Here is a 22740-nt window from a genome sequence, read left to right as displayed (position 1 = left end):
TCGTTCTTATGTTGAATTTGGACGTAAGTCAGAACAGGGACATTTTAAGTGTAACACCAGCCATATACATACATATATCTGTGTGTGTATATATACATACAGTAGTCTCACTTATCCAAGATTCGCTTATCCAAGCTTCTGGATTATCCAAGCCATTTTTGTAGTCAATGTTTTCAATATATCATGATATTTTAGTGCTAAATTCGTAAATACAGTAATTACAACATAACATTACTGCGTATTGAACTACTTTTTCTGTCAAATTTGTTGTATAACATGTTTTGGTGCTTAATTTGTAAAATCATAACCTAATTTGATGTTTAATAGGCTTCTCCTTAATCTCTCTTTATATTATCCAACATATTCGCTTATCCAACGTTCTGCCGGCCCGTTTATTTTAGATAAGTGAGACTCTACTGTATATACTAGCTTGGAGACCCGGCAGTGCCCGGGTCATTTGAGAATGGCATTGTTTGCCTGTGTTCCAAGTGTAATCTAGATTCAATGTCTGCTGGATTCAGTGGGCGTGGGTGAACTACAACTCCCATATGCATGTCCCATCGTCCATGGTCAATCCTCCTCCAAACAGGATGTTTGTTGAGATGTTAGGTCATATCACTGAAGTTTGATCCAGATCCGTCATTGGCTGGGTTCTGTGCTGTCTGGATAAGGGTGAACTACAACTCCCAGATCCCAGGTAAATCACGCCCAAACACAGTTGGCCATGTTGGGTCTGTATGCCAAGTTTGGTCGAGATCTGACGTCAGCTGGGTTCAGTGCTTTCTGGATGCAGGTGAACTATAACTCCCAAAATCAAGGTCCATTCCCACTACCCCCTGTAGTATGTTCAATTGGTGATGGGGCTTCTGTGTGGCAAGTTTGATCCCAATCCATTGTCGGTGGGGGTCATAGTACCAGTGAAGGTACTGCAAGTCCCATCATCCATGGCAAGTGTGGTCCAGATGCATTGTTGGTAGGATGAACAATACTCTCTGGATGTAGGTCAAGTACAACTCTTGTAAATCATGGTGTGAATTGTCCCTTAACCTCTTGTTCAGTTGCTGATCAATTCCTCTGTTCACTGTGTGCCAGGAAATGGTATGAAAGGGTTAAAGTAGAGGCGGTGGGCGGGGGTCATGCAAATGAAGGAACCCTGGGATGTCCATTCTGGAAGAAAAACAGAACATCTAGGATGAAATGGGCCTCGCATGAACGCCTTCACTTGAGTGGGGGGCAGAATGGTGTTTGTGGGGGACACGGGCAGGGTTTGGGCTGCATGTTTGTGGCGCTCACTATAACCTGCAATGTCAGTGGAAAAGAGTGACTTGGTGGCTGCTCAGCACTGGGAACGAGAGCCTGTTTGTGGAGGTTGGAGGCTGTCTGTGTGAGCGGACACAGAGGCACTCCAAGTAGCCAGCTTCTGGTTAAAGGATATCTAGTTTAATGTCTTCAGTTTTTAACTTTGTGTTTTTCTAAAATACATTATAACTGTACCCTCAATTGGCTTCCGACACAATAAATAAATAAAATAACCGGGATTCAGACTTCCCTAGAAAAGGGCTCATCTCTCCTCCCCATATTCCACTTTGAATACGGTTTGAAACAATTGATGCCAACCAAGGAGAAAGGGGAAAAGTGGAAGCAAGAGAGAGAAGCCAGGATATTTTATAAACAGTTGGGAAAGTGGGATGTCGGAGGTTTAATTGGGACAATCGGGAGGATTATTGGGCGTCTTATTTGTTGACCTGGGACTCTTTTCTGCTTCTGGTCCGTCTTCCAACCTGGAAGATGTTCCTCCATTTTCATGGCCAAATGTGGGCTTAAGTCTCTGGGCTTCAGCATGACCGATATCAATCCGGCGGATTCGAAAATAAATATAGATAGCTTCTGCATTCCAATGTGATTTATCCTAAATGCCTATCATATTTTCCCGTCCTTCCTGTTTTTTTTTTTTTTCTTGGCATGGCAAACAATCACATTCGCTTATTTTTCCGAGAAGAAGCAGCTGGTCAAGAGCGCTCCCCGAAATTGAATATTATAATGATTTTTGGGATCGGAGGGGAGGAAAGAATTTACATAATAATCTTTTTTAGAGGCCAGGAGCAGAAACGGCTATCGAAAAATGCTTCCTTTCAGAAGGAAAAAGAGAGATACACATATATAGCTTTTTATACCCACAAGTACTTTAATTATCGGCAAACTCCCGCCCGAGTTTAGATTGCTAAATGAAATTGGAAAGGCGCGCTACCTGGGCCAAGGTCCAAACCCCGGTATTATATTTAATTCCTCTCTAAGGGATCGGTTGTCACCTTTAGATTGGGGTGGCGAGACCTTGCGAAGAGGAGGGCCAAAGGAGTTCACAAAAAGATATATGGAAATACAGTCATGCCTCCGCTCACATTGCAGAAGGCTCTTTGGCCATCCAACCTCCAGCAGAAAACTTTGGGACCAGAAGACCCGGAGAGGGAAAAAGGAGCGGGTCGAAGCTGACCGTGGAATCGCACCCGAGACTTAAGAGAGAGCTAGGAAGAGCGTATTCATCACACCCACAAATCATGATCAAACCTGAAAGAGTAAACCACAAATTCCCAAAGGTTGAGCCTGCCAAAGTGGAGGGCTGGCTGTTTATAAATATGGATATAGATCCATATCGATAAATGTAGATCTGCATAGAGATATCTAGCACTGTATATAGTTATCGCTGAGCTGCTGAACTTGCTGACGGAAAGGTCGGCGGTTCGAATCCGGGGAGCAGGGTGAGCTCCCACTGTTAGCCCCAGCTTCTGCCAACCTAGCAGTTCGAAAAGATGCTAATGTGAGTAGATTAATAGGTACTGCTCTGGCGGGAAGGTCACGGTGCTCCATGCAGTCATATGTTCATTACAATATATTATAATATTAGCATAGTACCATATAAACATTATATATTACTATATTATAATATACAATTATAATAGTGTATTATTATTATTATTATTAGAGCCCCCGGTGGCGCAGTGTGTTAAAGTGCTGAGTTGCTGAACTTGCTGATGGAAAGGTCGGCGGTTCGAATCCGGGGAGCAGGGTGAGCTCCCACTGTTAGCCCCAGCTTCTGCCAAACTAGCAGTTCGAAAACATGCAAATGTGAGTAGAACAATAGGTACCGCTCCGGCGGGAAGGTAACGGCACTCCATGCAGTCATATGTTCATTACAATATATTATAATATTAGCACAGTACCATATAAACATCATATATTACTATATTGTGCTATACCACTATACTGCAAAATTATTAGTAATATTATATATAATATATAATATACAATTATAATAGTGTATTATTTTATTATGACACAGCAAACAAGATAGATATGCTGGATTTCATAGTGTATTATTATTATTATTATTATTATTATTATTATTATTAGAGCCCCTAGTGGCACAGTGTGTTAAAGTGCTGAGTTGCTGAACTTGCTGATGGAAAGGTCAGTGGTTCAAATCCGGGGAGCAGGATGAGCTCCCACTGTTAGCCCCAGCTTCTGCCAACCTAGCAGTTCGAAAAGATGCTAATGTGAGTAGATTAATAGGTACTGCTCTGGCGGGAAGGTAACGGTGCTCCATGCAGTCATATGTACATTATAATATAATATTAGCATAGTACCATATAAACATTATCTATTACTATATTGTACTATACCATTATACTGCAAAATTATTAGTAATATTACATGTAATATACAATTATAATAGTGTATTATGATGATGATTATTAGAGCCCCCGGTGACGCAGTGTGTTAAAGTGCTGAGTTGCTGAACTTGCAGACTGAAAGGTCGGTGGTTCGAATCCGGGGAGCAGGGGGAGCTCCCACTGTTAGCCCCAGCTTCTGCCAACCTAGCAGTTCGAAAACATGCAAATCTGAGTCGATCCATAGGTAGATCTGGCAGGAAGGTAACGGCGCTCCATGCAGTCATGCCAGTGGCCACATGACCTTGGAGGAGTCTATGGACAACGCCGGCTCTTCAGCTTAGAAATGGAGATGAGCACCAACCCCCAGGGTTGGACACAACTAGACTTAATGTCAGAGGAATACCTTTACCTATATCTATAGATACAGATACAGTAGTCTCTCACTTATCCAAGCTTCACTTATCCAAGGTTCTGTATTATCCAAGGCAGTCTGCCTTGTCATTGTTTTTGTAGTAAATGTTGCAATGTTTTGGTGCTAAATTCGTAAATACAGTAATTACTACAGTGTTCCTTCACTTATCGGTAGGGTTAGGTTCCAGGATCACCTGCAATAAGTGAAAATCCGCGAAGTAGGGACACGATATTTAATATTTATACATTGTTTTAGTAGATATACACTATTTTAAGTCTTTATCAACCAATCGTGTGTTGATAGATCACCTCCTTCTCCTCCCTTTGCCGCTTGGGCTCCTTTTCTCTCCCTTCGGCTTCTCCTTCCTCCCTTCTTTAAGCTGTAAATTGTAATTTTTTATGATTTATAATAGTCTTTTAGAGTTTATTGAAAAACCGTGAAACAGCGAATCTGCGAAAAGTGAACTGCAAAGTAGTGAGGGAACACTATACATAGCATTACTGTGTATTGAACGGCTTTTTCTGTCAATTTCTTGTAAAATATGATGTTTTGGTGCTTAATTTGTAAAACCATAACGTAATTTGATGTTTAATAGGCTTTTTTCTTAATCCCTCCGTATTATCCAAGATTTTCGCTTATCCAATGTTCTGCCGGCCCGTTTACCTTGGATAAGCGAGACTCTACTGTATGTGTGTAAATGGAGATATCTATTCTGGAAAATCCCATAGACAAGTCTCCATACATCAGAAACAACTTGAATGCATGCAGCAACATATATACATATATGGAGATGTGTGTATGTATATAGACATACGTAGTTTCTGACGTATTGAGGCTACCGGAACCTGACCAGACAGGCCGGGACCCTCGCAGCAACCCAGTGATTCCGGCCATGAAAGCCTTCGACAACACATCTTGATCCATCATTTTTTTTAAAAAAAATGCCAGTTCATTATCACGTCACAGAAGTGTTAAGCCTAGTTGGGGAGGGATTCGCTTGTAAAGCGTGCCATATGTCTCTCCCGTGAAAGTTTTCCTTCCCCGCTTCCCCCGATTCACAGTTGGCACCTTGGCAATTAGGTTCCATTTAGCAACCCTTCCCCGGCTTCGAATCTGTCAAGGCTGCAGCTGGTTTGGAGTTGAACAGCGCTTTCGAACGACGCAAACAAAACCAAATATTATTTGGCGCATTGGCGGTGAGGACGCAAGGCACCCTCCGCCGGGAAAAGCGTTTCTTAATGGGACACCCAGACCCGTTTGCCAAAGGAAAGCAGAGAATGGGAAGCAAGCGCCGGCGTTTTTTTTTTTTTTTAGGGTAGAAAAAAAAATCCCCACGTTGTAACATATTTGTAAACATCATTAATCATGGATTAGCAGATGGTAGTGTTAATTGCACCTGTGAAAGTAACAAGACCTTGAGGTTGATTACGTTTACAAACGCCGATTATCGCGTCGGTGCCGCAAAGGGACCCCGCACGTCACCCAAAGGGAGCGTTTATTCCATCAAAGGCGGTCTAAGGAGCAGGAAAGGAGACAAATAATAGGATGATAAATAATAATAATAATATAATAACTCCTCAAAACACAACAGACAAAGAATCAGTACAAGAAAACCGCACTACAAACTAGAGCGGACAGCTGGCACAACAAAACATTGCATGGAAAGTTCCTTGACAAAACTGAAGGAAAAGCTGATAAGGAGAAGACCTGGCTCTGGCTCACAAATGGGACCCTGAAGAAAGAGACAGAAGGCCCGATCCTTGCAGCCCAGGAGCAAGCTATCAGTACAAAGGCAATTCAGGCCAAGATCGATGCATTCCCTGCATCTACCCAGCTCAGAGATCAGATGAGTCTGGCATGATTTGTTTTAGGTAAATCCGTGTTGACCGCATTCCTTTCTAAGTGTTTGCAGACCACTTCCTTCATGATCTTTTCCAGAATCTTGCCTGGTATCGACGTGAGGCTAACCGGACGGTAATTGTAGATAGATCGGGACCACATTTGCCCTCCTCCAATCTGCTGGGACTTCTCCCGTTCTCCAAGAACTCTCCAAGATGATTGCCAGTGGTTCCAGAATGACTTCCACAAGTTCCTTCAATACTCTTGGATGTAGTTAATCCAGCCTGGGGACTTGAATTTGTTTAGAGAGGCCTGGCACTCCTCGATGACTTGTTTCCTTATTTGGGGTTGGTTTTCCCCTAATCCTTCGTCCACTCCATGTTGCTGAGATTGAGGACGACTTTCTTTTTGTGAGAAGACTGAGGCAAAGAAAGCATTAAGTATTTCTACCTTTTCCCTATTCTGTCAGCATTACCGCATCTTCTCCTTGCAGAGGCCCGATCACCTCCTTGTTCTTCCTTTTTCTACTGACTGAAACCATTGATAGCTTTGACTTGAATTTGTTTAAAGTGGTTAGGTATACCTGGATGACTTGTTTCCCTATTTGGGGTTGGATTTCCCCTAATCCTTCGTCTACTCCATGTTGCTGAGATTGAGGATGGCTTTCTTTTTGTGAGAAGACTGAGACAAAGAAGGCATTAAGTAGTTCTACCTTTTCCCTGTCAGCATTACCGCATCTTCTCCTCATAGAGGCCTGATCACCTCCTCGTTCTTCCTTTTTCTACCGACTGAAATCATTGATATCTTTGCTGAGCATCAAAGAAGGGAGATATTACAAAACCAAAGTAACCAGAGAGCATGTTTCTGATCTCGCTGATGAGCACAAAAGTGGCAATTAATTCTCTCCTTTATGATACAATGCGGGGAGTGTGATATTTGGGAAAAGAAAATGAAAGCATTGAGGGGATTTCAAAACCATAGCTTCGTACACTGATCTTTTCTGAGGAAACGTCTAGGAATCAAATTGTCTTGACCACACGACACCAGGGTCATTGGAAAACCAAATAGAAAAGGAAATTGACTTGGCCCACAGCTTGTTTATTTCTGTTTTGGTTCTAGGGACTGGATCTCTTTAAAAAACGGACAGGCAATCATTGTGAATGATCAGCACAAGATGAAACGTGGGTCCTCGGAAAGGTATTCCATTTTTTAGGATTGCCACGTTATGGGGCACATGGGGAATACACAGAGAGTCAGATTGAGACGCCAAGGAGAAAGAAATGTCTTATTCTCATCTACTTCTTCCAGCCAAAAGGGATGAGGAAAGGGATGTTATAACCTTTTTTGCTGCAACCTTTTTATCTCCCACAATGGAGCAAAAACAAAACGTGTATCTCTACCGACACCTAGCGGGAAGATTAGAGCACCGCTTCCTTCATCTATAGAGCAAACTTGCCCAGCATAACAAACGGATTTTCTCGGGGTTAACCTGGCATGATGTCAGCTGTAGTTCACCCACAACCTCATGCATTTTGTACAATAAAAATGATTTTTTCAAATAATCTGGGCAACAGTGATAAAAACAGGATAAATTTCACATCAAGGTGTTAAGTTCTTATTCCGAAGACCTTCCTATTAAATCAACAACGACATCAATGGCCTCCTTGAGACAAAAAATTCAACCCAAGGTTTTCTAGGCTTTTCAGAGACCAAACCAGACCCTTCATCCTGGACCAGCAGATCACTAACAATATTATGGCAGTTAGTTTCCAAGGGCAGCCCCACACAAGGGTTGTAGTCGTAGTCCAGCAGCCTTGCACCAAAGGGCAGTGACAGGAATCCAGTCACTGTCTGTCACTCGAACGAACCTCTCCATCTGCTGCAAAGTACATTGGGACACCGACGAGTGAGTGCCAAAGCACACTGAGACAGATGTGCAGATGTCCCATTAAACGTTTCTTAGCATCTCTACTATATAGCTACGTAAAATGATGTCATATAATAGAGAATTCCACCAATATCTTTTTCTCGTGCTTCATGGCGCTTTCGCTTTTTGGGCACATATGGAGTGCAAAAGAATCCCTGCAATGGAGACAAAAGAAGGATGAGACATTCCATGTTCTCAAGAATGAGTTACCGTATATATTTGAGTATAAGTTGACCCGAATATAAGCCGAGGCACCTAATGTTACCACCAAAAAACTAGGAAAACATTGACTCCAGTATAAGCCGAGGGTGGTAAATTTCAGAAATAAAAATAGATACCTATAAAATTACAGTAGGTTAAATGGTTTTGAATATTTACATCAAGCTCAAATTTAAGATAAGACTGTCCAACTCTGATCAAATCATTATTCTCATCTTCAATGTAAATGTGCTTATGTATCCTTTTAATTTATTATTTATTTATTTACAGCATTTATATTCGGCCCTTCTCACCCCGAAGGGGACTTAGGGCGGATCACATTACACATATCGGCAAACATTCAATGCCTTTTAACATAGAACAAAGACAAACAAACATAGGCTCTGAGCGGGCCTCAAACTCATGACCTCCTGGTCAGAGTGATTCATTGCAGCTGGTTGCAGCTGGCTTGCTCTCCAGCCTGCGCCACATTATTATTATTAATAATAATAGAGTAAAATAATACATGTAATAATAATAAATACAGGAAAATAATACATGTAATAATAAATAGAGCAAAATAATAAATGCAATAATAATAATAATAATAATAATAATAATAATAATAAGATCAGAGTGAAATAATAAATGTATTAATAATAATAATAAAATAGAGTAAAATAAATGTAATAGTAGCAACAATAATAGAAAAAATGTAATAATACCAATAATAATAGAGAAAAATCATAAATGTACCATACATTCTCGAGTATAAGCTGACCCAAATATAAGCCAACCAGGACCCTCACCTGAGTATAAGCCGAGAGGGGCTTTTTTAAAAAAGGGCTGAAAACCAGGCTTATACTTGAGTATATACAGTATTCTTTCTCAAGCACTACAGATACCAAGACATGATTATTCAAAGGTGGCACATCTTACCCGCTGCAACCGACACATTTAAGGATTCGATGCCTGGTTCCAGCTCTCTCCCCGGAGCAATAGTTAACATCCTTCGACACAAGCTTTTGGTCTCCGGAGAAAGCCCGTGGCCCTCGTTTCCTGCAGATACAAAAATTCCCAAATTAGATGTTTTATAACCCGTTTTAGTCCCCATTAGAGCAAGTGCACTGAATTATCAACTGACCGTTTTTGTGAAAAATGTATAACATAAGGATTACGACCTTACCCGCTTTGTAGGAAATCTGCTACAAAACAAGAGCTTTTTTGTTGAGTTCCAGGGTCAGAAAAGCAGACGGCAAAAACAGAAGAATGGCCTGCCTCAGAGGAGCGTGCTTGTCCATCAATGTTTAACATTTGCACAAACGATCAGCCACTGCCAGAAGGGACAGAGTTTCATCTATGCCGACAATCGTGCCATCACCGCTCAAGCAGAGAGCTTTGAAATGGTTGAACAGAAGCTCTCCGAAGCTTTAGGTGCTCTTACTGCCTACTACAGGGAAAACCAGCTGATTCGTAATCCATCTAAAACACAGACACGTGCTTTTCATCTTAAGAACAGACAAGCATCTTAAGCTCTGAGGATGTAATGTAATTTTATTGGTATCTATTTCTGAAATTTACCACCCTCGGCTTATACTGGAGTCAATGTTTTCCCAGGTTTTTTGTGGTAAAATTAGGTGCTTATATTTGGGTTGGCTTATAATAATAATAATAGTAATAAAACTTTATTTATACCCCGCCACAATAAAATTCAGAATAGAGTTATACTCGAGTATAGACGGTACGTATTACATTTATTTTACTCTATTTTTATTATTATTAATACATTTATTATTTCACTCTGATCTTATTATTATTGCATTTATTATTTTACTCTATTTATTATTACATGTATTATTTTCCTGTATTTGTTTATTATTATTACATGTATTATTTTACTCTATTATTATTATTATTAAAAGGATACATAAGCACATTTACATTGAAGAAGATGAGAATCATGATTTGATCAGAGTTGGACAGTCTTATCTTAAATTTGAGCTTGATGTAAATATTCAAAAACATTTAACCTACTGATGCCTCAATTGTCATTTTATTGGTACAGTATAGTCTCACTTATCCAAGCCTCGCTTATCCAAGTATCTGGATTATCCAAGCCATTTTTGTAGTCAATGTTTTCAATATATCGTGATATTTTGGTGCTAAATTTGTAAATACAGTAATTACAACATAACATTACTGTGTATTGAACTGCTTTTTCTGTCAAATTTGTTGTAAAACATGATGTTTTGGTGCTTAGTTTGTAAAATCATAACCTAATTTGATGTTTAATAGGCTTTTCCTTAACCCCTCCTTATTATCCAAGATATTTGCTTATCCAAGCTTCTGCCAGCCCGTTTTGCTTGGATAAGTGAGTCTCTACTGTATCTATTTTTATTTCTGAAATTTACCACCCTCGGCTTATACTGGAGTCAATGTTTTCCCAGTTTTTTTGTGGTAAAATTAGGTGCCTCGGCTTTTATTCGGGTCGGCTTATACTCAAGTACAGTAGAATCTCACTTATCCAACACTCGCTTATCCAACATTCTGGATTATCCAACACATTTTTGTGGTCAATGTTTTCAATACATTGTGATATTTTGGTACTAAATTCGTAAATACAGTAATTACTATGTAGCATTACTGCGTATTGAACTACTTTTTCTGTCAAATTTGTTGTTAAACATGATGTTTTGGTGCTTATTTTGTAAAATCATATTGTAATTTCATGTTTAATAGACTTTTCCTTAATCTCTCCTTATTATCCAACATATTTGCTTATCCAATGTTCTGCTGGCCCGTTTATGATGGATAAGTGAGACTCTACTGTATATATGATAATTATGAATGCTTAGTTGCCTATCATCCTCTGCCCAACTTGCCGTAATCCTAACTTAAGAGCCAGCAGCCACCAAGACCAAAGAAAACCACTCCGCCATGCTGGTTCAATCCAACTGCTAGCTACTGAATTTCCAAAACTATTCCAGCATTTGATCCATGGGTCGGATACAGCTAGCAATCGGAGTGAGGCCTCCAGAGATGAGCCACTCGCAAATGACAGCGAAGGCATCTTTCCAATCTCTCTCCAACTCGGTACAGTCCAATTTTCCTTCCTGCCAAGAGTTAGTGCTCAGCAGAGAGCCGGCGGAAAAAAGACGCTCAAACTCCGTCTCTCCCATGACGAAAGAGATTATTTGGACTTCCTCGTCCTTCAAAGTTACGGCGACGCCTGTCACCGCGCATCGTATTTCTTGTGGGCCGTGCCGTTTCCGTTCCATCCTTGGTGGCTTCCTTGAATGTGAAGGCACCCAAACCGACGGAGAGGCCGGGGCCGTCTGTCAGCTTTCAATAAGCCATTAGGATTAAAAACGAGCCTTCCAAGACAAGGAAAGAGGGCCAGGGGGTGGCATTACCCGCTCCTACGGCAAAAAAGCCCCGCTAAATCACCATCCACGCTTCCTGGCCGCATGAAAAACAGCGCCAGGCACGCAGCTCAAAAAACAAGCTCCCTTCCCGGGGAATGAACTCTGGCGGAGTGAACAGCTTGAAGTTGGTTATTACGATAATTTCCATACCTAACACCAAGATGGTAGGCTTCATCCAACGGAAGTCCAAGCAGCTCACAACAGGGATGCCGTCCTGGGCCTTGGCGTGGGCAACCGTTCCCAGCACTTCCCAGCCTTCCTTGGATTTCACCTTCGAGAGACAAAAGAGGGAAAAAATTGGCAATTTTTTGGGGGTGGAAGCAACAGATGTGTCATATTTGGTTTTTGACTCTCCCACAGTTTGGTTTCCAAGTTCCCGATCATTTCTGTAGATCATTAGTAGATACATACAGATTAAGACTGAATAAGCAACAGCATCAAATCCTGTCCAGTGTTGGAAGTTGAACAGGGTCAGGCCTGGTTGGTACTAAGATGGGAGACCATCAATGAATACTAGGTAATGATTCCCGCTCCCTTGATCGAAGACGCTGATTGTGACTCTTGTTTTAACTGAAATTGCTGTGTTTTTTAATTGATGTATTTATTATTTATTTATTTACAGTATTTATATTCTGCGCTTCTCACCCTAAGGGGACTCAGGGCGGATCACATCGTACACATATAAGGCAAACATTCAATGCCGTATAACATAGGACAGAGACAGAGACAGGCACAGAGGCAATTTAAACCTCCAGCTTCCCAAGGGTATGTATTATTGTTGTGTTAAGTATTGTATGATGTTTTGCACCTTGGAAACTGCCCTGAGTTCCTTCAGGGAGATAGAATGGTATATAAATAAAGGTGGTGGTGGTGGTGGTGGTGGTGGTGGTGGTGGTGGTGGTGGTGGTGGTGGTTGTTGTTGTTGTTGTTGTTGTTGTTGTTGTTGTTATTATTATTATTATTATTATTATTATTATTATTATTTGAAACATCACAAGAGGAGTCCACAGCAGACACTCTGCTGGCTGTTGTATTGAATCACACGTCGGACACTTCCCAAGTGTCTAGGACTGTTGTTGATGTTGTTGTTGTTGTTGTTGTTGTTGTTGTTGTTATTATTATTATTATTATTACTATTATTATTATTATTATTATTATTATTATTATTATTATTATTATTATTGGAGTTGACTTAAAGGCACTTAACAAGAGAGCCAATATGTTGTTGTTGTTATCATTTTATTATGACACAGCAAACAAGATAGACATGCTGGATTTCGTATCACAAAACCACAAGTCGAACACTTCCCAAGTGTCTAGGACTGTGTGATGTATTTTTGGATGATGCGTGCAGATCCCAGCAGGGTGGCCTTTTGCAGTTGGCAGATCGTGATTTTGTCAATGTCTATTGTTTCCAAATGCTGGCTGAGATCTTTTGGAACGGCACCCAATGTGCCGATCACTTATTATTATTATTATTATTATTATTATTATTATTATTATTATTATTATTATTTTATATTATTGGTAGTGAAGGTTTCTATTTCAGAGGAGGGAACTGGCAAAACCACCTCTGAAGATTTCTTGACTATGGAATAAATGAGTATACTGAACCCCACCCATGATGCGTCCAGAGCAAACTTTTCAAACATAAGAAACTTTCAGTCCTGATGGAGTTTCTCAGGGTTAACCTGGCATGATGTGAGTTGTAGTTAATCCACACCATATTTATGGTCCCGGCTCATCTCTCGGAAATATGGCGGGCACCGACAAAAATCCATTTTATTTTTAATGGAAAGATTGGAGATCTTAGCTTCATCTCTCCGCTTTTCTGAAAAATCGGCTGGAAATTTATGCCCACCGAGCGGCAGAGGTTAAGCCGGCCAATGTGGAACCCAATTAAAAAGACCGACTCGGCAGGCCAAACGTTCATAAATTGTGCTTTATACGGAAGGAAGCGATGGGCATGGATGTTTCAATTAAGTGCCGGCGCTCTTTTTATGGGCTCTTTATGGGGTCTCTATCCAAATGGCAGGGCCAGTAAAACACACTGTATGAAGCTATCCCAGGCATGGGCAAACTTGGGCCCTCTAGGTGTTTTGGACTTCAAGTCCCACCATTCCTAACAGCCTCAGGACCCTTCCTTTTCCCTCTCAGCCGCTTAAGCTGTTAGGAATGGTGGCACTTGAAGTCCAGAACACCTGGAGGGCCTTGCCCAACGTCACCCATTGGGGATTCAAACCCTGGCCTCCTGTTCGTTACATTATGCTGGATCTTGTCCGTAAACCTCCGGAGAAAAGAAATCCCCAAATGCTGCCTAATGCTGCCATCTTGCGACCAAAAAGTGCAGAGCAGCCTCCAATGTTCAGGGACAAGAGTGACAGATTGTCATGATCTCTGATCTTTGACATCTCCAGTCGGCTGACAAAGAACAGATGCCAGCCATAAAATGGGCCAGCCATAAAACCTCAAGTACCCTCTGGTATGTGAGAGCCCCTATAGAAATGGGCCAAAGAGAAGGTTCTGGTATTCTGTACAATAAAACCTGTTGGAATCTACCAGCGTGTGTCTTGGTGCTTTTTCTGGTGGAAGACTGGCCCACAGCACAACTGGGAGAAGAGAACCTAACACACGCTGGTAGATTCCAACAGGTTTTATTGTACAGGATCTGAACAGAACCAGAGCAATAAGAGAACAGTGTCTCTGGATGACAGATATGAGTTGCAAGGAACAACATTATTGTACCTTGAGAAAGCCTGGAAGATCATCGGCGCTGAAGACATCCAAGACTTCCATGGCTCCGGAGCTGGCTTTGCTGACCACAGGAGTCAAAGGGCAGCTGCGGGAAAACCGGAACATATACCCACATGTGGTGGGATTGCAAAAAAATACAAACGTTCCATGAAACAATTAAGAAAGAAATGGAAGAGCTATTAGAAATAAAAATAAATTGGAACAAGAGACCATGTTTCCTCCAGAAAATTGAAGGTGAAGGGGGAACTAAAAAATGGGAACAATTAATAAATTATATGTTAAATACAATTAAAGCCTCAGTCGCCTTAGACTGGAAGGACCAAAAGAAATGGGACTTTAAAACATGGTGGTAAATTTGTAATACAGTAATTACTACATAGTATTACTGTGCATGGAACTACTTTTTCTCTCAAATTTGTTGTATAACATGATGTTTTGGTGCTTAATTTGTATAATGATTACCTAATTTGATGTTTAATCGCCTTTTCCTGAATCCCTTCTTATTATCCAACATATTCACTTATCCAAATGTTCCACCAGCCTGTTTATGTTGGATAAGTGAGACTCTACTGTATATTGATAATCTTATATTATCTGCTTAGAACTGGATTATATGATGCCCCTTCTTCACAGCTGTATAAAATGCACATTGAAGTGGATTATATGGTAGTGTGGAGTCAAGATAATCCAGTGCAAAGCAGATAATATAAGATTATAAATGGGTTATATAGCTGTGTGGAAGGGCCTTGAGTCTACACTGCCATATAATCCAGTGCAAATTAGATAATCTGTGGAAGAAGCCTAAGTGAGGCCTAAATCTGCCTGTCCCCTAACTGAACCCTGGCTGTCCCTTGGCTGAGTTGGTTGCTAGGAGACCAAGTGGGCAGAGATTAGCCCTCTAAACTGGCAGCAATTGGATAAAAACAATTATTGCTCTCCTTCTAATTAGGACTTTATTTTTCTTTTCTTTTTGTTGTATCAACCTAGAGGCGTGGATGATGGGTTGTGTTGTCAAATTTCGAGGTTGGGGGGCCTGTAGTTTTGTTGTTTTGTGAGTCGCTGGGATGCCATCACTCTTTTATATATATAGACTAGCTGTGCCCAGCCACACGTTGCTGTGGCATTTTCTGGTGGTGTTGGTGAAAAATTGTTGAGGTAGTGGTGGTATTGAATGTCTGTTGTATGGTAGTCTTTATGTTTAGTATGCACACTGAAGTGGGTTATATGGCAGTGTGGAGTCAAGATAATCCAGTTCAAAGCAGATAATATAAGATTCTAAATGGGTTATATAGCTGTGTGGAAGGGCCTTGAGTCTACACTGCCATATAATCCAGTTAAAATCTGATAATCTGTGGAAGAGGCCTAAGTGAGGCCTAACTGTGCCTGTCCCCTGGGCTGAGTAGGTTGCTAGGAGACCAAGTGGGCGGAGCTTAGCCTTCTAACTGGCAGCAATTGGATAAAAACTATTATTCCTCTCCCTGTAATTAGGACGTTATTTTTCTTTTCTTTTTGTTGTATCAACCTAGAGGCGTGGATGATGGGTTGTGTTGTCAAATTTCGAGGTTGGGGGGCCTGTAGTTTTGTTGTTTTGTCCGCTGCCCTGATGCCATCACTCTTTTATATATACAGTAGAGTCTCAGTAATCCAAGCTAAACTGGCCGGCAGAAGCTTGGATAAGCGAATATCTTGGATTATAAGGACTGATCAAGGAAAAGCCTATTAAACATCAAATTAGGTTATGATTTTACAAATTAAGCACCAAAACTTCATGTTATACAACAAATTTGACAGAAAAAGTAGTTCAGTACGCAGTAATGTTATGTTGTAATTACTGTATTTACGAATTTAGCACCAAAATATCACGATATATTGAAAACATTGACTACAAAAATGGCTTGGATTATCCAGAGGCTTGGATAAGCGACTGTTGGATAAGTGAGACTCTACTGTATAGATATAACCGACCTGTTCTTTCGACTCATCACAATTCCATCCACGCCAAGGAAGTGGGCCGAGCGCAGGACGGCTCCCAGGTTCATGGGGTCCTGGATCCCCTCCAAGGCCAGCCAGAGGAGCTGCGGGGCTTCTTCGGTGGTGGCTCCCTCCAGACGGTGGGCGGGCGCTTGCGTCCAGCCAGTGGGGTGAAGAGGCGTGGCCTCCAAACAGACCCCTTGATGGACGCCACCGTGAGAGAGGCGATCCAGCACCTTCCTCGGCACCGTTTGCACAGGGATCTTGCGGTCCTCCGCTTGTCGGGAAAAAGCCTCCGTTGTGGGTGTCACACCAGCCTTGAGGAAGAGTCGGGAAAAGCTCCTTTTTGACGTTGCCAAGGCCAGAGAGCAGGGAGCGATCCCAAACAACATCTCCGAGCCATCGCTCCTTTCGACGGGAAGAACAACCTGGGCCCGGACTCTCTTCTTCCGAGGGAAATCGTCGTTGCGCAGTCCTTGCAGGTCCGTGGTGCCGGGTGGCAAAGCTTGGGCACGAAATTGCCGCCAGAATTTCTTCAGAAGGGTCCCCTTGGGTTTCGAGAGGTCGCTGCTTTCTTTAGGATGCGCTGCTTCGGGGCGATGCTTTGCCTTGGGGGCCTCTTTGTGCTCTCCCCAGAGTGACTTCCCCAATGTCGCCAAACTCCTCGCGGTCTGGAAAGCGTGACCACGACTCTCAAGCAGCAACAACAACTGCGGCACTTCTCCAAAGCTCCATTTAAAGGGCCGGAAGAGCGATTCCATCTCCTGAACCTCCTTTTATCTTCACCTTCGTGGAAAGAACAACAGGAATGAGATAGGTACAGCCAGCTGCATGTTGCCCCCCAAGGATGCTCGATTGTATGGGCTCCAAGATTTATTATTATTATTTATTAGCGACATTTATATCCTGCCCTTCTCACCCCAAAGGGGACTCAGGGCGGCTGACAAATTATATATACATACAATATATTATATTATTAGCATAGCACAATACAAGCACTATGTATTATTATATTGTACTATTTATTTATTAGCGACATTTATATCCCGCCCTTCTCACCCCAAAGGGGACTCAGGGCGGCTGACAAGTTATATATACATACAATATATTATATTATTAGCATAGCACAATATAAGCACTATGTATTATTATATTGTACTATTTATTTATTAGCGACATTTATATCCCGCCCTTCTCACCCCAAAGGGGACTCAGGGCGGCTGACAAGTTATATATACATACAATATATTATATTATTAGAATAGCACAATATAAGCATTATATATTACCATATTGTGCTATACCACTATATTGCAATATTATTAGTGATATTACATGTAATATAAATATACAATTATAATAGTGTATTATTATTATTATTACATCATAATATTATTATCAATATTTATTATTATTAGCGACATTTATATCCCGCCCTTCTCACCCCGAAAGGGCAGTTTACAAGTTGTATATACATACAATATATTATATTATGAGTATAGCACACTATAAGCATTATATATTACCATATTGTACTATCCCACCATATTGCATTATTAGTAATATTACATGTAAGATAAATATACAATTATAATAGTGTATTATTATTATTATTATTACATCATAATATTATTATCAATATTTGTTATTATTAGCGACATTGATATCCTGCCCTTCTCACCCCAAAGGGGACTCAGGGTGGCTTACAAGTTATATATACATACAATATATTATATTACAGTAGCGTCTCACTTATCCAACACTTGCTTATCCAACGTTCTGGATTATCCAACGCATTTTTGTAGTCAATGTTTTCAATACATCATGATATTTTGGTGCTAAATTCATAAATACAGTAATTACTACATAGCATTACTGCGTCTTGAACTACTTTTTCTGTCAAAGTTGTTGTATAACATGATGTTTTGGTACTTAATTTGTAAAATCATAACCTAATTTGATGTTTAATAGGCTTTTCCTTAATCCCTCCTTGTTATCCAACATATTCGCTTATCCAACATTCTGCTGGCCCGTTTATCTTGGATAAGTGAGACTCTACTGTATTAGTATAGCACAATATAAGCATTACATGTAATAGAAATATATAATTATAATAGTGTATTATGATTATTGTATTACATTATAATATTATCTATATTATATGTATATACAATATAATTATATTATTAGTATAACACAATATAAGCATTATATATTACCATATTGTACTATACCACTTTATTGCAATATTATTAGTAATATTACATGTAATATAAATATACAATTATAATAGTGTATTATGATTACTGTATTACATTATAATATTATCTATATTATATGTATATACAATATAATTATATTATTAGTATAGCACAATATAAGCATTGTACTATACCACTTTATTGCAATATTATTAGTAATATTACATGTAATATAAATATGCAATTATAATAGTGTATTATACTTATTGTATTACATTATAATATTATTATCAATATTATATGTATATGCAATATATTTATATTACTAGTATAGCATAATATGGGTATTATATATTATTATATGTATATATATTAGTATAGCACAATATAAGCATTATATATTACCGTATTGTACTATACCACTATATTTCAATATTATTAGTAATATTACATGTAATATAAATATACAATTATAATAGTGTATTATGATTATTGTATTACATTATAATATTATTAGCAATATTATTTGTATATGCAATATATTTATATTACTAGTATAGCATAATATGGGTATTATATATTATTATACGTGTATATACAATATAATTATATTATTAGTATAGCATAATATGGGTATTATATATTATTATATTGCTTGAGAACACCCCAGTTGATCTTTAGGGATTCTGGAGGGCTTTTCAGAGGCTGGATGGCCATCTGTCAGGGGTGCTTTGATTGTGCTTTCCCTGCATGGCAGGGGGTTGGACTAGATGGCCCAAGTGGTCTTGATTATTCTGAATCCAAAACTCCTGGATCATTCAAGTGTCCAAGCAACAAACAAAGGACTACAATCCCCATCTCAACCATCATCTGGGGATGATGGGAGTTGCAACCTGCAGACAATTGCAATATAATGGTTTACATTTAAGGGAAGCAAAGCAATAATATCATTACAATGTAAAAGGAATGACAAAAATATCCTATTAGGAATACAGTAGTTGTGATCTTCCAACCTACCTTCCCACCCACGTGGGGTCTGGACCAAAAGGGAAACCGGAAGTGCCTCCAAACCATAGAGGCCAGAGGGGAAGGAGAGTCCATCAACAGCGCCCTCTGCTGAGCCATGTCATGCCTACAAAGCTGTGAGTGTCCTGACAACTTGCAGAGTTTTCCAGGCTGTCTGACCATGCTCCAGAAGCAAGTGTGAATGTTGTAATTGTCCACCTTGATTAGCATTGAATGCCCCTGCAGCTTTAAGGTCTGGCTTCTTCCTGTCTGGGGGAATCCTTTGTTGGGAGATGTTAGCTGGCCCTGATTGTGAATGTTGTAATTGGCCACCTTGATTAGCATTGAATGCCCCTGCAGCTTTAAGATCTGGCTTCTTCCTGTCTGGGAGAATCCGTTGTTGGGAAGTGTTAGCTGGCCCTGATTGTTGCCTGTCTGGAATTCCCTTGTTTTTTGTTTAGTGTTGTTCATTATTTACTGTCCTGATTTTAGAGTTTTTTATACTCTTTTGTTCATTTTCATTGTTTCCTCCTTTCTGTTGAAATTGTCTACATGCTTGTGGAAATCCAATGGCTTCTCTGTGTAGTCGGACATGGTGGTTGTCAGAAACAAGGGCGGAATATACATATTATTATTATTATTATTATTATTATTATTATTTTATTGTATGACACAGAAAACAAAATAAACATACTGGATTTCATATCACAAAATCACAAGTCGAACACTTCCCAAGTGTCTAGGACTGTGTGATTTATTACGATTATTATTATTATTATTATTATTATTATTATTATTATTATTCATATCACAAAATCACAAGTCGAACACTTCCCAAGTGTCTAGGACTGTGTGATTTATTACGATGATGATGATGATGATGATGATGATGATGATGATGATTATTCATATCACAAAATCACAAGTCGAACACTTCCCAAGTCTAGGACTGTGTGATTTATTACGATTATTATTATTATTATTATTAGTATTAGTATTATTATTATTATTAAGTATTATTATTATTATTATTATTCATATCACATAATCACAAGTCGAACACTTCCCAAGTGTCTAGGACTGTGTGATGTATTATTATTATTATTATTATTATTATTATTATTAGTGATTTTTGAATTGTGATAGACAAACACAGACATACATGAAATTAATGATTACACACAAAAAAACCGATTTATAAAAAGGGGGGAAATTAAAAAAAAGAAAAATAATAATATAAATAATAATATAAAATAAAATAATATAAATAATAAAAGAAGATTCAAGACTTCCATCTGTTGCAGTTACAATAATCTTTTCTTATTTACTGTATATACTCAAGTATAAGCCTAGTTTTTCAGCCCTTTTTTTAAGACTGAAAAAGCCCCCCTTGGCTTATACTCAGGTGAGGGTCCTGGTTGGCTTATATTTGGGTCAGCTTCTACTCGAGAATATATGGAACATATATTATTTTACTCTACTATTATTGGTATTATTACATTTATTATTTTTCTCCATTATTGTTGCTACTATTACATTTATTTTACTCTATTTTTTATTATTATTAATACATTTATCATTTCACTCTGATCTTATTATTATTACATTTATTATTTTACTGTATTTATTATTACATGCATTATTTTACTCTATTATTATTATGATTTTATTATGACACAGCAAACAAGATAGATATGCTGGATTTCGTATCACAAAATCACAAGTCGAACACTTCCCAAGTGTCTAGGACTGTGTGATGTATTTTCGGATGGTGCGTGCAGATCCCAGCAGGGTGGCCTTTTGCAGTTGGCAGATCGTGATTTTGTTTCCAAATGCCAGCTGAGATCTTTTGGCACGGCACCCGGTGTGCCCATCACCACCAGGACCACCTGTACTGGTTTCTGCCAGAGTCTTTGAAGTTCAATCTTGAGGTCCTGATAGCGGCTGAGTTTTTCCTGTTGTTTTTCGTCAATGCGACTGTCACCTGGGATGGCGACATCAATGATCCAAACCTTTTTCTTTTCCACAACTGTGATGTCTGGTGTGTTGTGTTCCAGAACTTTGTCAGTTTGTTATTATTATTATTATTATTATTATTATTATTATTATTATTATTATTATTACATGTATTACTTTACTCTATTATTATTAAAAGGATACATAAGCACATTTACATTGAAGAAGATGAGAATAATGATTTGATCCGAGTTGGACAGTCTTATCTTAAATTTGAGATTTTAGCTGTGGATCTTGAAGACCATCTCCAGCCGGGACCATAGACATTCACATCTAAGCATTTGTCCTTCTCATCTTTTGTAGAGTTCCAGGGCCAGAGAAAGCAGAAGAATGGCCTGACTCAGGGGAGCGTGCTTGCTCCATCAGTATTTAATATTTACACAAATGACCAGCCACTGCCGGAAGGGACAGAGAGTTTCATCTATGCTGACGATTGTGCCATCACCGCTTAAGCAGGGAGCTTTGAAATGGTTGAACAGGACTTCTCCAAAGCTTTAGGTGAGTGGTTCCCAAACTTATTTGTCTCGTGTTCTTGGGAAGAGGCCCCGCCCCCACCCCTAGCCCCGCCCTTTAGTCCTAAAAGTCCTCTCAGGAGAGGTGTAGAGGCTCAGCCCTGTCTCGGGCTCTTGGAAGGAGGCCCCGCCCCCACCCCTAGCTCCGCCCTCTGTGTCCCAACAAGTGCCTCAGGAGAGGTATAGATTCTCAGCCCTGCCTCAGGCTCTTGGGAAAAAGCCACGCCCACTCCTCTAGCTCCGCCCCCTGTATGTTCTAACAGGCGCCTCGTGGGGCTGGGCTGTGGCGCAGGCTGGTAAACAGCTGCTGCAACAAATCACTCTGACCAAGAGGTCATGAGTTCGAGGCCAGCCGTGGCGGGGTGAGCACCCGTCAATTAAAAATAAAATATAGCCCCTGCTCGTTGCTGACCTAGCCACCCGAAAGATAGTTGCATCTATCAAGTAGGAAATAAGGTACCACTTATAAAAAGTGGGGAGGCAAGTTTAATTAATTTACAACATTGGAATGAGGAAGTGCAGTTACAGTGGATGATGAAGCAGCTGCTCCCCCGTGGCCAGAATCGAACATCCCCTCAGGAGAAGGTTAAATTGCCTCTGCGTCTGTCTGTCTGTCTCTGTCTCAGTTCGATGTGTTTATGGGCATTGAATGTTTGCCCTATATGTACTTAATGTGATCCGCCCTGAGTCCCCTTCAGGGTGAGAAGGGCGGAATATAAATGCTGTAAATAAATAAAATACATAAATGTGCTCAGCCCTGTCTCCAGCACTTGGGAAAAGGCCCCGACCCCAAATCCACCTGTGGCCATCAC

The 22740-nt window shown here is 39.9% G+C and overlaps 1 protein-coding gene and 1 long non-coding RNA gene across 2 annotated transcripts in view; one reads left to right on the top strand and one right to left on the bottom strand.

Moving 5' to 3' along the window:
• The window catches only part of LOC134293051 (uncharacterized), a 295247-nt gene that overhangs the window by 270241 nt on the left and 2266 nt on the right, over positions 1 to 22740 (top strand). The window contains exon 6 of the long non-coding RNA XR_010000110.1: positions 21720 to 21914. This is a non-coding gene — a long non-coding RNA (uncharacterized LOC134293051). The remainder of the gene's footprint in view (positions 1 to 21719; positions 21915 to 22740) is intronic.
• Positions 5559 to 19474, bottom strand: mrm1 (mitochondrial rRNA methyltransferase 1). The gene is made up of 6 exons (XM_003227024.3): positions 19413 to 19474; positions 16189 to 16980; positions 14215 to 14308; positions 11620 to 11740; positions 8984 to 9103; positions 5559 to 8001 (listed from the first exon to the last, which is right to left on the bottom strand). Exons 2-6 carry the CDS (start codon positions 16953 to 16955, stop codon positions 7955 to 7957), a joined length of 1149 nt encoding a protein of 382 aa, XP_003227072.3. The 5' UTR covers positions 16956 to 16980; positions 19413 to 19474; the 3' UTR covers positions 5559 to 7954.

The sequence above is a fragment of the Anolis carolinensis genome, unplaced genomic scaffold, assembly GCF_035594765.1.
Source record: "Anolis carolinensis isolate JA03-04 unplaced genomic scaffold, rAnoCar3.1.pri scaffold_7, whole genome shotgun sequence".
Classification (NCBI taxonomy): domain Eukaryota; kingdom Metazoa; phylum Chordata; class Lepidosauria; order Squamata; family Dactyloidae; genus Anolis; species Anolis carolinensis.
Note: the sequence above shows the minus strand (reverse complement) of the source record. Positions and strands in the feature narration are given on the sequence as shown.